At 54.2% G+C, this 15,492-nt stretch overlaps 1 protein-coding gene across 1 annotated transcript; it reads right to left on the reverse strand.

Moving 5' to 3' along the window:
- Positions 1-11,029: 11,029 nt before the first annotated feature.
- FOXF1 (forkhead box F1) lies at positions 11,030-15,082 on the reverse strand. Its single transcript, XM_026494651.4, has 2 exons — positions 13,959-15,082; positions 11,030-12,506 (listed from the first exon to the last, which is right to left on the reverse strand). Exons 1-2 carry the CDS (start codon positions 14,935-14,937, stop codon positions 12,346-12,348), a joined length of 1,140 nt encoding a protein of 379 aa, XP_026350436.3. The 5' UTR covers positions 14,938-15,082; the 3' UTR covers positions 11,030-12,345.
- Between the last annotated feature and the right edge of the window lie 410 nt (positions 15,083-15,492).

Here is a 15,492-nt window from a genome sequence, read left to right on the forward strand (position 1 = left end):
CCTGTATTTGACATATTCTTGTTTAGTCCTTGTTGGTTTTTTTATCATTGATCTTTCACCATTTGAGTAGTACTCCAGGAGATCAGGAAATAGGTCTGTGGCTGTCTTGTTCACCCCTCACGGCGCCCCAGCTGCGAGGGCACCTGGCAGACGCAGAGCAGCCCAGGAAAAATGGGAGACGTGGATGGATGCGCCAGAGCCAAGAGGGAGGAGCGCGCCTGATCACAGCACTGGGAGTGTGTCCCGCACCCGACACCAGCCTGCCTTGGGCTGTTGAGTCATCCCTCCCAGTCAGGCCAGCTCGCTTGGCTTTGCTGTCGGTTACAGCCAGAATCCTCCAGATATGTTGATGTACAGATCATCTGAATGAATTCATTGTTTTTATATTTGTGGTAAACAGTTTAGTATAAGCAAAACCCAAGATCCAAGTGCCTGAAATGTAAGTATCCCAAACGTACCAGCCTGCACGCCTATTCTCCTTCTCCTGTCACAGACAGCCTGGGAGTGACAGTCTCTCAGGGCCTCCGGGGCGAGTACTCACAGTCTAAGGCGGGTGCTTGTAACCTGGCTTTTTGTTCCCAAGACTTGAGTATCAGTGATGGTGGTGATGGCCCTGGAGCCACTTTCCAGGTGACAGAGTGTCACGGATGCTGAGCCTAGTGGACGTGGGCAAGGGAGGCAGCAGCGCTGAGCTTGTTGGAGAGCACGTTTGTGAGGGTCTCTGTTGGGCACACCATCTAGAGAGGCCCGGGAGAAGAGCCATTTCTGCCTCGGGGGAGGCCGGGTGCCGTGTGGTTTGGCCCTGGCATGTGGGCTTCTCCCGGGACAGAGGAAGGCACACACAACCTATGTTTCCCAGCCTGAGAAGCCATGGTCGGTCCCCTCCCTAGCCCCCAGATGACTACATTGTCGAACTGGGTGCAGTCCCTCCTGTTTGAGATCGGAAAGTCTGTGACCACACAGTGAGAAAGCACAACCTGAGGAGAAACCAGTTAGCCAGTTTCTGGAAAACATGTAATCCACATACTGGTGAGTAAACAGAAGGATCAACACAGGGCCTTTGAAAGACCATCTCGATGTAAAGGGACCCAATACGTGAGGTGTGAAGGAAGAGCACATAAGGGAAAAGCACTACTCCGTGAAACAAGCAAGCTCCAGGCCACCTCTGCTCTGTACGCCTGAAAAATTTCAGAAACCAGTTTCCGTGTTTCTGTGAAAAAGTTGAGTAAATTTTTGCACTTTTCTGCTCGGATCTCGAGTGGGATAAAGTTATTTTTTAAATGTACAAATACATGGTATGACATTGAAATTTGTACTAGAAGATGTGACCTAGAGAAGAGGGAAGAAAGTCCTCCAGCAAGAAGGCTAGAGAACGAGAGGCGAGGCCCCGGCCAGCCAGTTGAGGAGCCCCCACTGCAGGAGATGGCGCTGAACCCGCTCTGCGGTAAGCCACACGTGCCCTCTCAGGGAGGGGCGCCTCTGCAGACAGGAGCATGTGCCAGAGTCCCCTCCCCCAGTCATCTGAGGACAGGCAGCATCTTGAAACAGTATCCAACCCTTGTGGAAATATCAGTACAGGAATCAGAAGGTGATTCAAAGGCCATCTTATCCGTTAAAAAGAGACTAAACTGTAAGGAAGATACTCGGTTTTTAGAGATGAAAAACATCATAAAGTTAGCCCAGCAGAAGGCAGAATAGATGCACATACAATGAGCTGGAAGATGAAGGCACATGATTCTTTCTGACATCAGTGCAAGGGGAACAGAAGTATGGAACAGTGGAGGAGATAATCAAAACTTCCTTTAGCTAAAGAAAGATTTGACTTTGTGTTGAAAAGTCTTCAAAGTCCAAACCAATGGAAGCATATAAATTCGTGGCCTGCCCCAACAGTGTCATTGACTTAATGAAAACTTCTTAATGGAGTAGCAATAAAAACTATTAAGTATTTGGGAATACACCCAATGAGCTGTCCGGGGCTCGGATGGATAAAATTATAAAACTTTGCTGAAAAAAAATGGATCTGAATGAAAGGACAGGCTGTGTTCTAGCTGGAGGAGTTCAATATTCTAAGGATAGTAGTTCTCCCTATAGTTAGACATTGTGTCCCTGACAGAATCCCAGCAGGGTACTCTCATGGAGCTTCTGTGGGTGGGCAGTGATGAATGGTCAAGAGCGAGGGAAGGGGCTTTGCCCTTGGATGCCAGAACCTCAAGCAGCCTGGTGTCTGTGAGTCCTCGCGGCGGTGAGGCAGCACAGAAAGTTCTGAAGCAGGTGGAAAGCTGGAACAAAAGAGTGATTGCAGAGGGAGGAAGGGTTCCTGGAAGATGGAATGAGACCTACCGGCTGCTGTTTCGAAGGGTGCCTACAGCAACTGTCATTCCTAAATCCTGCCGCACATAAAAGTAAATTCCAGGCTAGTTGGATATCCAAACATGAAGTATGAAAGAACACCAGAGAATGTATTATCCCATCTATAGTGCCGGGGCAGGGATGAACATCATGAAAAACAAAACAACCCCGAAGTTAAGGAGGAATTTATTCCTTTGCTTCCCCTTGGAATGTCAGATTTTGGTTGGGACAGAATCCCAAGGAGCCTCCCCAGTGAGCTCTCTGAAGAACACTCCAATTGGCAAGAGTAAACCGGTGCATTTTATGCAGTCATGTAGTTAGTATTATAGTATTTTTATATAAAAATGTGGCCCACCACTCTGGGCCATGGGTCGCCCCTCCCACTCTCCCTGGAGCCTCGGTAGTTCTCTTCCAGTGGCCCTCCCATGCTTCACCCCAGACACCACAGAAGGGGAAGGAAACCCGTGACGACACAGGACCGCAGGTAAGAATGCTGAGAACAAATGTGCCTGAGAAGAGCCAGCACAGCTGAAGCCACAAAGAGCTGGCGTTGGGCGACAGGGTACCGGAGAGGGTGAGACGTCGGGGAGAGCAGCAGTAACCAGGTCTAGGGGTGGTAACCCTGAGGCCTGCACGCCACCCCTTCTGCTCCTGCCCCACAGCAGACCTCAGCCACTGCACTTTAGGAACCAAAGTCAGATGGTTTCACTGTGCATGAGATGATGGAGCTTTTTGCTGAAGGGACAGAAATGAGGATTCCTTCCCTTCACCACCTCTAATCTTCCTGGGGAGCATTGCCCCATATTCTCGTCTGCCCAACCCTGTAGCCCCTAGGAAGCACCTGGCTTGCAGCGGACTCTGTTTTCCAAAATGGCTGTTCTGGGTCTACACCCCTGCCCCCCCTTACTTCTCCTTTATCCAGGTTGAATCCAATCGGTGTTCCAAATAGATACTCCTGAAACTTAAGGACCATGGACTCTAGTCATTTTCAAAACTTTTTAAGTGTGTGTGGGGGTGTCTCAGGGAAGCCTTCAAAATAAATCTTACACACAGCCTCACGCATAAAAGCAGAAGGAAGAGGCTGTTGTGTCGGTGAGCTCGCGGTCACTTCCCAGCGATACTGCTTACTGAGTGCAGCCCGCCTGACCCTTCCACCCCCAGCCGCTGAGGGAGGGAACAGCATCCTCAGCTACGCTGGCTTATGTTGTCTGCTGACACTTCCCTCCTCCTGATAGCAGCTCAGATTTATTGAGTTGTTTTATTCTTGTTTTTTAGAAAAGATTTTTAAAAGTAATCTCTGCACCCACGTTGGAGTGTGAACTCACAACCCTGAGATGGAGAGTCGAGTGCTCTACTGACTGAGCCAGCCGGATGCCCCCTATTGAGCTGTTATTATTGCTGTGGAAGTTGTAAAATGTGGCCCCAAAGGGTTTTTGACACGCTTTCTGTGGAGAGAAGGGGTCTGTGTCCACCCCTTGACTCCGGGCTCGCCTGGTAAAGGCTAAGTGGCACTGGTGGCTTGTAGGAAAAAGCTAGGACACTGGCCACTGCGGCTTCTGCCTAGGACAGTGGTTTGAGGACCCCAGCACCACACTGTGAGGAAGCCCAGGCTGCCCGGGCCAGGCCCACATGGAGAAGGACTGACCGCTTCCTTACCGGCCTTGTAGGGTGACCGCCTTGGAAGTGGGTCCTCCAGCCCCACCTGGGCTGTCTCAGCGGATGCCCCCTGGGGCAGAGAGGGGCTCTTTCCACAGAGCCCTGCCCAGACTGTAGTCAGGAGTGAAATGGATGATTTTTGCTGCTTTAAATTTGGAGGGTGATTTCTTCTTCGTTAATAATCAGTTGCATAATTGTGTTTATATCGTGATATCCATATATAAATGAAATGTATTTATACATATTAAGATAAAATCTGGAAACACCAGTTATATACATAGATAAGCAAATGCATTATTTCACCTAATCTTCAGTCTTTTTGGGGGGATATCTCTATTCACAGAACTGATAAGGTATAGCGAGAGGAGTCCACCTGCCCTTAGCCCCCAGCTTGTCGATAGTGAGGCTGAGTCAAATTGTCACAGGTCACAGACCAGGCTAGAGCCAGAGCCACCTGTGTGCCTTCTGTGCCTGTGGATTGTCTTCACTTGTCACCTGAGGTAGAGAGAGGCAGACAACCCCAGGGGCATTTTCCAGCAGAGGAATGGGGGAGATGTGGTTTCCCCAAGGCCCCACGGCACACTAGAGGCACAGTGACACTTGGGCTCAGGCCTGTTCACTTCAGAAGCTTGCAGGGGATCCTTGGCTGTGGGCCCCCGGGTGCTGTCCGCTCTGTGCCGTTTCTTCCTGCTGCCCTCACATCTGATCTCCGTCATTAAGCAGCTTCCCCTGTTGCAAGCCCGTGGTGTGATGGGCGCTGAGCCAGCGTGGCCTCTGCTGCTGGATGTAGTCTGTGTCCCACGACATTCGTGGGTGAGGAACCAAAGACAGCGCGGCATGGTGTCTTGTTCCTGGCGTGCAGCGTGGCTCCTCCAGACACCCGCCCCCCATCCCCGGTGGGCCCCGACCACTTTGCCAGGCCTTGTCATCGTCCTGGTTTCTCACCAGAGACCACCTGGGCGATCTTTCAAACAGGCTCACACTCCTGTTCCTCTGACAAGGCAGGATTCCTTCCTGTGAATGGAACCCTTTATTTTCAACGTCCATAAATCACAAAGGTTAAAATGGAAGCTGACATGTGACCATGTAAAGTGGACGTTTTGCACTTTGGATGGTTTGGAAGCAATAAACTCAGGCCGTGAAGTGCTGAGTTATGAGCAAACAAAACATTTCTCCCCACCTCAGAGGGCGGATTAACTCATTCAACCCTCAGAAGAATGTACTGTTACACTCCCATTTCTCAGGTGTGGAAGAGGGGACAGGGGAAAAGCCTGTCCACTGGGGAAATGCTGCTGGATCATCTGTTGGCCACCGGCAGGGCCTCAGGGGTAACTGGAAGCCACAGTGGCTTGTGGGGACGTCAAAGAGCTGATGTAATGGTTGAGGAATGTGGTGGTGAAGCTGTGCCCACCAGGATTTGCAGGGAATCCAGCTCTGGCACATCCTCGCTGTGTGTTCTCAGGTACAGTGCTTTTCCTCTCTGTGCCTGGGTTTCTTCACCGATAAGCCATTCATAGGCTTTCAGTTCACTTAGGCTGCACAACAGTGCTTTGAGAGACGTACTGCCATCACTTCCGCTTCACAGATGGGGAAGCTGAGGCACAGCGAGAAGCACCTGCTTGAGCTCACAAAGTCAGGAAGTTAACTCAGGCCCTCTGACTCCTGCGCTCTCAACTAGAACCTTCACTGTCTGCTTCTCAGGAGCCTTGGGGTCTGTGTGTACAGGGACATCTTTTGGGACCAACACAGCTGTCTCGGGACAGGGTTTGAAGTGATGTTTGCTTCCCTCTTTTCAATTTTCCAAGGTTTATTTTGAATAGACAGTATTGCTTGTATAGTTAGGGAAAGACTAAATTGATTTAGTCTTTACTCCCCCCCCCCCAAAGTCAGGTGCCCCTTAACAAAGATCAGAGGGCCTGAATCATCAAAATCAGGTTCATGTGTGCACATCTGTCCACGTTCTGGTGAAACCTGTTTTCCTTGCGTTTATTGGGAAGTCGGCTGTTGTCCCGACAAAAACTGCACAGTGGACAGCAGGTGGCGCTGCGACCTCATGGAGAAGCCGTCAGGGGTGAGCTTTCTGGGGTGGGTCAGATGTGGTGGGCTGCCTCTCCTCTCGTAAGGAGAGTTCCCTCTCCCCAGGGAAGGCATCTTGTGAAGAGCCCTGGAGAGTTAACTGGCACCCACTGCCCATACCTGCTGCCGCCTAGCCAAGCCTCTGACCGTTTGGACAGAGATGGCGCAGCGCTCCCTGTGTCACTGTGTCACACAAGCTGTGGCCACGCCAAGGTGTTGCAGGACACAGAAACACGTGTGCTGCTCTGTGGCTGGCTCTGGGGGCATTTCCAAATACAGAAACAGTTTACCCTTTTTCAGGGGACATCTGAGGACCTGGCATGTTTCCCTGTAGCTGGCCATAAACATCCTAGACGCAGTGGGATGCATGGCCCGTGCCCCCTCCATGGTGTGGTAGTTTTAATAAGATGCTTGGAGAGGCTTGTCACCATTGCTTTCCCCAGACCACTGTTCTGAAGCCATAGGGTATGGCCTGCACCTTTTCTACATCGGCTCCCCCCGCCCCCCAGAAAGCCTACCCTGTAAGAGTTGGAGGGAGCCTCTCACTGATCGTGCTCACGCTGGGGGCTTTCTGCCTCTGCTCGGGGCCCAGAGTTGCCCTGGCCTTGGTGATGTCTCTTAAGTGTGTCAGCACAACCCCAAGCGTCCTGGTGCTGGAAACAGTACTCTGGTCTGTCGACCCATGATCACCGGGGTGTATGTAACACTGAATCTCGCCCCTTGAAATGACAGGCACATGGAGGTGCTCAGCGTCCATGGCAGTTCTTCCTCTGTCACACTTGGAGACGTCCCCTGCCCATCCCCAGAGCACATTCATCAACACTGAGAGAGGCCTGTGATTTGTCTTGGTCCTAAAATCCATTTGTGTACCCTCATGAGTGGATATGGCTTGTCTGCTGGAGATACCCAGCAAAGACCTCTCTTCTTGAAACAGCCCAGAGTTCTGACATGTTGATGCCCAGAAGATTCTAGAAGCAGAGCAGGAAAGCACAGCCCCATGTGCTACCCTACTGGCCTCTGTTGCCTTGAGTTTCAACTTTCATTTGAGCTTTTCTTTGCTGCACTAAGGGGGCCCAGGGAAGTGAAGGGGGCTTTCATGGGGGCCAGGGTAGAAGTCCATGAACTCTAAGTCCGTTGTACCAGAGGAGGTGGGTGTCATGGGTGTGAGCTGGGCTTGCTGGGCCAGTCTCCCCACCCCATCTGCATGACCACGCCGCCAGCTGCCAGGCAGAGGTGGTGAGAGAGGACCTGTGTTCAGAGACCCCAGCAGAAGTGGTCTTGTGGACGACACTTCAGTTGCCCCTTTTCACTAGGCCTGGTGGCTGGAGGAAGGTGCGTGAGCAGGAGCCATGGAACATAGTGCTTTAGGGACATGGGCTTTGGATCGAGTCCAAATTCCTGCTCTTATTAGCAGTGTCTGCAGCAAGCCCTCTGACCTGTCCATGCTCGGTTTTTGCCTCTGGAAAGCAGTAGTCCTAGAACCTCCCTAAGGGAATCCCAGGAAGGGCCGAGGGGTGTGTGGGAAGAGGGCTTGCCATGGCCAGCTCGCAGCATGTCTTATGAACGTGAACATTTGCTGCGTGTCTGATTGCCTGGACTCGGAGTTGCTGCGGCAGCTGGGCGGGAGGGGGCAGCAGAGGCCATGCTGAGCCGCCTTCACCAGGGCTTTTCTCAGGATCCCAGAGAACACTGGGGGAAAGATTTCAAACTTAAGCAGTCACCAGGAACCCTGGAAATCTCTGAAGGCTGGAGTCCTGGATCCCACCTCCAGAGAGTCAAACCAAGTAGCTCTCAGCGCCACCCTCCCCCAATCTGCAGTTTCAGTAGACATCCCGTGTTTCTGATGAGGGAAGTTCTACACTGAGAATCACCATCAGAAATGAAGTTGTTGGGCTCAGAGGTCTTCTGGCCTGGGGGTTAGGAGATCCTCCCTGGGAAGGGAGCAGAGTCTGTCCAGGTGCAGCATGCTAGAAGATGGGGAGCTCAGTGGCTCCCAGACTGAGTGCTCATTGGAAACCCCTGAGTCTAGGGCCTAGCGAAGTACAGAATCTTGCCTCTTGTATGGCACCCACCCTCCCCCCACAACACGCCCTCAGACCAGCAGATCTCTAGGGAAACAGGGTGAGACATTTGTGGGTCTTGTGGCCACTCCTGTCTGGGTACCACAGAGCTCCTGAGAACGTTAGGCACTGCCCTTCATAGGTCATGAGAATAGTATTATTAGAGATGAGGAAACTGAGGCTCAGAGGCCATAGGGTTTGCCCAGGTTCAATGTGGCAGAGCAGGGACTGTAGCTTCATCTCTCCACTACCTCTGGAATAGCTGCCGGCTAGTGGATGCCTCGCCTAGAGCCTGGCCTTTATGCACCCCTATTCCCCTCCTTGTCCCCAGCTCTCCAGCCGCAAAGAGAGAAGGAAACTGGGGACAGATGGGCTTTGATGGGCCAGGCACCTTCCCATCAGAAGCACATATCCTGAGTGCCTTCCAGCCAGATGTGGACCAGAGGAGGGCGCGAGGGAGGGAGGGAAGGAGGGAGAGAGGGAGGGAGCTAGCTCCATGGGGTGAGGGCTGGCTGGGCCTGCAATTCCTTCCTGCCTGGGACTGGGCAGCCAGGAGGATGCCAAGGCACTCCTGCCGCTGGAGATGCGATGGGCCAGCCGATGAGGCTTGGGTGAGCCCAGGACGTCAGGCCCTCCCCCGAGTAGAACCCTGGAGTCCCTGGGATGTGTAATCCACAAACAGAAATTCTGTGGCATAACCCTTGCCACCTTGGGCCTCCAGGCGTTTTATTACTGGAGGGATTCATACACTTAGGGCAGCTTGACTGCATTGTTCCAAGACCACCCCCCACTGAGGTATGCTCAGAGGTTTCTGAATTAATTCTACCTAGGATGCCTGTATGGTAGAATAATACCCATTTATGTACAGAGTGTGCATGGTTTTGCACCAGACTCAGAAATACCTTTACGTTTCTAAGATCGTAACTTGTATATGCACAGCACGCTTTTGTGGGGGCGCGCAGCGGCCAGAGCTTTGCCCCGCGGGCCCTGTACAAATCAGGGATGAAATGGGCCCTGGGGAAGACACAACCCAAGTGAGCAGGTTTCCGGGTTTCCGTGAGGCACCAGTAGCCGCAGCAGCAGCGTCCTGTGATCTCAAACAAGGGTCCGGAGACCATTTTGCCTGCAGTATTCAGGCGCTTTCCGAACCCAGCTTTCCTTGCGGGGAAGGCTTTTCTCTCATCCCCAGGCTCTGGGTCAGACTGGGAGACAGAGGCCAGGCCCAGCCTGGGGCCCCCTGGCCGGTTTTCCTGCACAGGCCCCCCTGAGTGCCTCCCACGCAGCCTGGCCAGGATGTGGGAGCGGTGGGAGAGCCCGCTGAAACGCAGGTGTTGCTGGGGAGATGAGCAGGAAGCCGGGGCTCACCTCCGCCCCAGACTCTGGTCCAGCGGCACCAAAGCCACGCACGGTCAGCGCGCACTACATCTCCGGTGTACCAGGGGCCAAAAGAGCAGGCGCGGAGGCTAGAGACGTTGCTGGAGACTGGGGAGCGTGCCGGTTGGGCTGGCATTGGGTTTCTCCTAATCAACCCCACTTCCCGGAGCCTAGGTCCTAATTGGGGCTCAGTCTCCGTGGTGCGGGAGCGAGGACGAGGCCCACTCCTGCCTGGATGTGAGCGCAGCGCAGAGTTTCCGCGCTGGAGGCCTGGGGGATTTTCTCTGGCCTTGTGTTCCTGGGCACCAACGGAATGCTGTGGTGGCCTCCACCCCAGGAGGACATTGCCTTCTCTGCTCGTAGCAAACGTGCTCCCGGAGCGCAGGGCCAGGCGCGTGCGGGCGACAGCGGGCTGCGCCGGGAGACCGCGGCCCCGCCGTTTCGCCCCATCAGAGACCCCAGGGATGGAGTCACAGGCCTTTTGGTGTACGCTTTATCTCGATTTTATAGACAGCGGTTAGTTTGGGACATTAATTGCCTGGGCGAGTTTGATAATTTTGATGTAACAGAGCACTGGAGAAATTACCCTCATGTCCAAAATGTCAAATTTGAGAAGAACCAGGTTCAGAGGCTCACGACCCCACGACGCAGAGAGACTGCGGTGGGTCCTGAATTGGCCGCACCGACAATGTGATTTTACTGTTTGTTTTCTTAGGTAGGCGGGAATTGGAATAGAAAGAGGGTGGTCGGTTGGAGACACAGGTTTTAAACGGTGTTCCCCCCCCCACAATGACTTCGGGGGAAATGTTCCTGAATGGAAATGTTTTTGTCACCTTGCTTTCCACACTAATGGTCCTTTTCTTGCTTAAATTTTACTTCTCAGTTGGGGAAAACCAAGTGTAGAGCACCAAAAACAAACAAAAAAACCCTCAAAAAACAAAAACAAAAAACAAAAGTCTACAAAAAAACTAAAGTTGTTTCATAATTTATAACAATATGGTAACAGTAAAGCCTGAAACTCCAAGTAAAACTCTCATTGGTGACAAAAAAAAAAAAGTAAAAAAAAAATCATTTATATACTTATATCTATATGGTTTTCCCTGGGGAAAGAAGGGGCACAGTTTTTCTTTCAACATCTGATTATGTCTTTAAAACAAGAAATGACATTTAGAGGGGCAGAGGGCTCTTCTTAAAAAACAGAAGCCAAGAAAAATAGTTACTCCTGTCCAGATTTCACTTCAGTGGGAAATGAAGGATGGAAAGAGGAGGATTAGCAAAAAACAAAACAAAACAACAACAACAAAAAAACGAAAAGAAAGTGGGGGAGAGAGAGAAAAGAAAAAGAAAAAAGTACTTAGAATCACCCATATTTTACATATAAAACAAGTCTAAAGATCCCAAACAGGTTTCTGTGTATATTTTGGGGTTTGGAAGATATTCTGCAATCCCGATCCCAATAAAATACTCATGTGATTTTATTTCTAGTTGATACAATGTTAAAGGCCATGTACAAATGTTATACATTTTTATTTTTGTTCTTTTTTTAGGAAAAAATACACAAAAGGCAAAACATCCTCAAATTGTCTTTTTATACAGTGCAGAAGGAAATTTAAAATACGTGTCACAAATGCTGCACCCCAGCAGCCAAATACTAAAAAAAGGGGGTAGTCCTTCATTTTATATATATATTTATATAAACATATGGGAATTTGTTTTTACACAGATTGGACTTTGTTTCAAATTTACAATGGATCTCTAAAAAAAAAAATTCTACGCGGCAAATATTGCCAACAAAGTTACACCATTAATACTGATAAACGGAGGAGCCTATGCGGTGTTTCGATTATTAGGGAAAGAAAGTAGAATAAATAACAGGATGAGCCTTGCTATAGTTTAAAAAGTGCCTTAACCTTTCTGCGTCGCCGCAATCCTGAATTCGTGCGCTCACCGGCCTTCCCTGTCCCCGCGCCGCGCTGTGCTTCCCTTGCTCTCACACCAGCACGTTTTTACAGTAGAGGTCGGGAGACAGTCGGGTCTTGTGAGAAAAACACCCGCCAAAAAAGTCAAAATGCAATTGGAAACAAAACCAAAAGGACTGTAGAGAAGGCAGAGGAGGGCTGAGGGGAGGGCAGAGGCCCGGGGAGAGCCCCAGCTTCTGGGCTCCTTCAGGTTTCCTTTTGTAAGACGAACAGTGGCTTCAGAAATGCAAGTCCGCACAAAGATCCACCTGTGGTTGCTAGAGGGCTTCTGAGATGGGGAGGGAGACGTGATTTCTTGCCCCCCCTTCCCTGCAAAACACGGCTCTAAGAGGAGACTTGCGCATTCCAAGACATTCTTTCCAAAAAAAAAAAAAATTTAAAAAATAACAAGATAAATAACCAAAAAATAAAAGTATTTGATAATGATGGTCTCACACGTTTGCCTTTCTTCTGAAAACCTTCCCCCACTTTTGCCACTGGAGGGAAGGTGGGGAAAGGCCTCAGCAGAATTCTTGTTTAGATGTTGAGGGTTTCCCCCAGTCCAGCACCTTCTCAGCGGGCTTTAACTCGATCAAAAATAGATACTTATTTACCAACAGCTGCAGTCAGACCAGGCCCCACAGCCACCATTTGTTAATTTTTTTTTTTTTTGAAGGAGTGGGGGAGGAGGTGCTGACCACCATGATGGGTCTTTGCCTTGGGGAGTCCTTTCCAAATAATCCGGGTGGGTAGGGGTCAAACCCTTGTCTTCTGCCTACGGTTATACCTCAAGAATAAAGCAGTTTCTTGGGATGGGTTCCGGGTCCCTACGCCAGGCCACCCGTGCCCGGAGGGTCCCGCCAGCTGCGGCCTCACATCACGCAGGGCTTGATATCTTGGTAGGTGACCTGCTGGTGGTAGTAGGAGCCACTGCCGGCTGTGTGCATGGACGAGGATGCCATGGTGTTGAAGGAGAAGACGAACTCCTTGCGGTCACACATGCCGGGGGACTGGGAGTGATACCTCGGGATGCCTGCAAAGGAGGCAACAGGAGGGCACTGAGCAGAGTTAGGGTCGGCACCCAGGGCTCCAGGCAGAGAAGCAGCGCCACCCGGCTCCAGCGCATGGCCCTGCTGCCTCCCTACGCCCCACCGAGGTGCGAGACTCCCAGAGTTCCGGCCTCGGGCGGGTCCAGGCGGCCCTGGGTTTCAGGCCCTGGGCTCTGCGCTCCAGCAGAAGATCCCAGGACCCCAGCGATGACCCCTGTTCCCTGGGTGCCCAATGCATGGGCCTCTCTCGCCTGGGACACCCAAGCTCCGGGCTGGGGCTTCCTGAGGCTGAAGGGGAAGGGGTTAGCGGGCTGCCACAAGCCAGCAGACCTCAAGGAGAGTCTGGCCTCCACCTCCACAGTCAGCCCAAGGCCTGTGCCTGGCGGTGGCTCACCCACCTCCCAACCCCAAAGCCTGCAGAGGCCCTGGTGCGGCTGGAGGCTTCTCCAGGGGAAGGGCCCCTTGGAGAACAGCCCCCTCCCCCAGGCGGTGGAGAGGCTGCTGGAGCCAGGGAGTTTGAAGCAGCCCAAGCAGGGAGATCCCCATGGAGAGGCGGCCCTCCAACCTCCAGGCCGGCTCCTGCCTCCCGCTGGCCGGCCGCTGGCCGGCCGGTGGCTGACAGCTGAGCCCTGACAGGCCCTGCTTAGCTCCTCTGCGCCCTTTCCAGAACCAGGCCCAGAGAGGCTGTTGGGTGCGGAGAGGAGTGTGCCGGAGGGTAGACTCTTCTGCATCTCCTCAGAGGGGTGGGGAGGAGCGTACCTGGGGAACTTAAAGCCTGGATCCTCAGTAACAAAGAGTCTGTGGGGCCTGCACCTCTAATTCTTGCTCTGGGCCTGGCCACAGCCCCTCTGCCTCTGTCACCACAAAATGTCCCCCAACTAGACCTTCCCACGGCCAGGCCTGGTTCCCTGGGAGGCTGAGGTGCTGGGCCTCTGAGCACCCAGCCCAGGCAGCTTTGGGCCTAACTCTGCCTTTCTGCCCAGGCAGCTTTCCGCTGGCGATTACAGGGGAGGCCCAGCCAGCTGGCCAGGACTGGGCTTGGGCTCCATCCTGGGAACTTGCTGAGGTGTGAGGGGGCTAGGGATTCAAAAGGATGTAGAATATCGGGGTTTGAGTCTTTCTGGCGAGGAAGGGGCCTACTTTGGCCAGGCTAGGGACTACCAGCAGCTGGGAGTTGGAACCCAGAAGGAGAAACCGCAATTATCTTGGCCTAAATTGCACCCCCCCCCCAGCTGCACTTACCCTTCAAAGGGCGGCATGCTCGGCTGAGAGATACTCTGGAGAGCTGATGCCTCCCTGAAGCAGTGGGGTTGGCACCCCACAGAAGTGGCATCGAGCTCTTGCCCAGGGTGGTCAGTGGTTTGGGCGCTGGGTTCAGTGCACTGACAGATGTCGGAATCCCCCAGGACTAGGACAGCCCTGGTCTCCCCACTCACCTTGCAACTCAGCTGGGGCGTTGTGACTGTTCTGGTGTAGATACGGCTGGTCCAGGGAGTGCGTGGAGAGGCTGCCAGACAGGGGGTTGGCCGCAGGGTTGCAGGGGGACAGGGGCTGCTGCTTGATGTAGGAGGCGCCGCTGTTGAGGGCTGCGGAGGCCGAGGGTGGCCAGGCAGCCGTGGAGCTCGAGTAGACTGCGTGCGGCTCCATGACCCCACTGGCGGCTGCAGGCAGCAGCGGGGAGGCAGGCACCGAGCTGTCGTGGTGCGGGTACTCACCGGCCGCTGCACCGCCACAGCTGCCCATGTACGAGTGGCCGCCGTTGGCGGGCAGGTGTGGCACCGAGTGGCTGGGCAAAGCCATGCCGTCCACGTTGCCCGGCAAGTGGCCGTTCATCATGCCTAGGCCACCCTCCAGCGCCAGGCTGTTGGGCGGGCACGAGAGGCCGCCGGCAGAGCTCTGGAAGCCGTAGGTGTCCGGGAGGTGGTTGAAGCCAAGCCCGTTCATCATGCTGTACATGGGCTTGAGCGCCTGGCATTTCCTTCGGAAGCCGCGCGGCCGCCGCCGAAAGGAGCCCTCCTCGAACATGAATTCGCTGGCTGGGTCGATGGTCCAGTAGTGGCCCTTGCCAGGCCGCCCGAGGCCCTTGGGCAACTTGATGAAGCACTCGTTGAGTGAGAGGTTGTGGCGCACGGAGTTCTTCCAGCCCTGGTAGGAGCCGCGGAAGAAGGGGAAACGGCTCTGCAGGAACTGGTAGATCTCGCTGAGCGTCAGACGCTTGGTGGGCGAGCTCTGGATGGCCATGACGATGAGCGCGATGTACGAGTAGGGCGGCTTCTCGGGGCGCCGGATGCCGGCGTTGGTCTTCTTGGCCTTGGACGGGCCGGACGACGCGGGGTCCATGGCCGCGCCGCCTCCCCCGCCGCCGCCGACGCCGCCGCCGTGCGGTGGCTGCTGCTTCTCGGGCGCCGAAGACATCGGGTGGCTGCTGCCGCCGCCGCCGCTGCCGCCGCTGCTCTGCGCCGCCGACGAGCCGGGAGGAGGAGGAGGAGGAGGAAGAGGAGGGGGGGGAGGAGGGCGAGGGGGAGGGGGCTGCGCGCGCGGGGCTGGCTGCACCTCTGCCGTCATCCGCGGCCACTTCTCCGGAGCGGGCCTCGGCGCGCCCTCCCCCGCCCGCCCGCCCGTCCTCCCCGAGGAGCTGCTGGATCCGCCGGCGGTTGGCGCGGAGCCCCCCTCTCCGCAGCTCCCTCCTCCCCCACCTCTCTCTCCTCCCTCTTTCCCTCTCGCCCTCCCACTAGGGAAGGAGCCGAGCGGAGGCTGAGGGCAGCCTCTTTGCAGCCCCGGCAGAGGCCGCGAGGAAGCCCCCCCGCCGGTTTTTTGGGGAAGGCACCACCTCCGGGGCCTGCGGCCGTGCGCCCCCGCGGGGAGCAGCACTTGGCCCCTGCCACCCGTGGCGCTCGGCTCCACGACTCCAGCCAGGCCGCCCTCACTGCATCTTCTCTCTGCGGCGTCTCGCGGGCCGGCCTAAGACCC

This window comes from Ursus arctos, unplaced genomic scaffold (genome assembly GCF_023065955.2).
Source record: "Ursus arctos isolate Adak ecotype North America unplaced genomic scaffold, UrsArc2.0 scaffold_19, whole genome shotgun sequence".
Classification (NCBI taxonomy): domain Eukaryota; kingdom Metazoa; phylum Chordata; class Mammalia; order Carnivora; family Ursidae; genus Ursus; species Ursus arctos.

Coding starts and splice junctions, on each gene's coding strand:
- FOXF1 (XM_026494651.4), bottom strand. CDS start 14,937: ATGTCTTCGGCGCCCGAGAAGCAGCAGCCACCGCACGGCGGCGGCGTC. Junction 12,507..13,958: donor CGCCCCAGCTGAGTTGCAAG/GTGAGTGGGGAG, acceptor CCTCCTTTGCAG/GCATCCCGAGGTATCACTCC.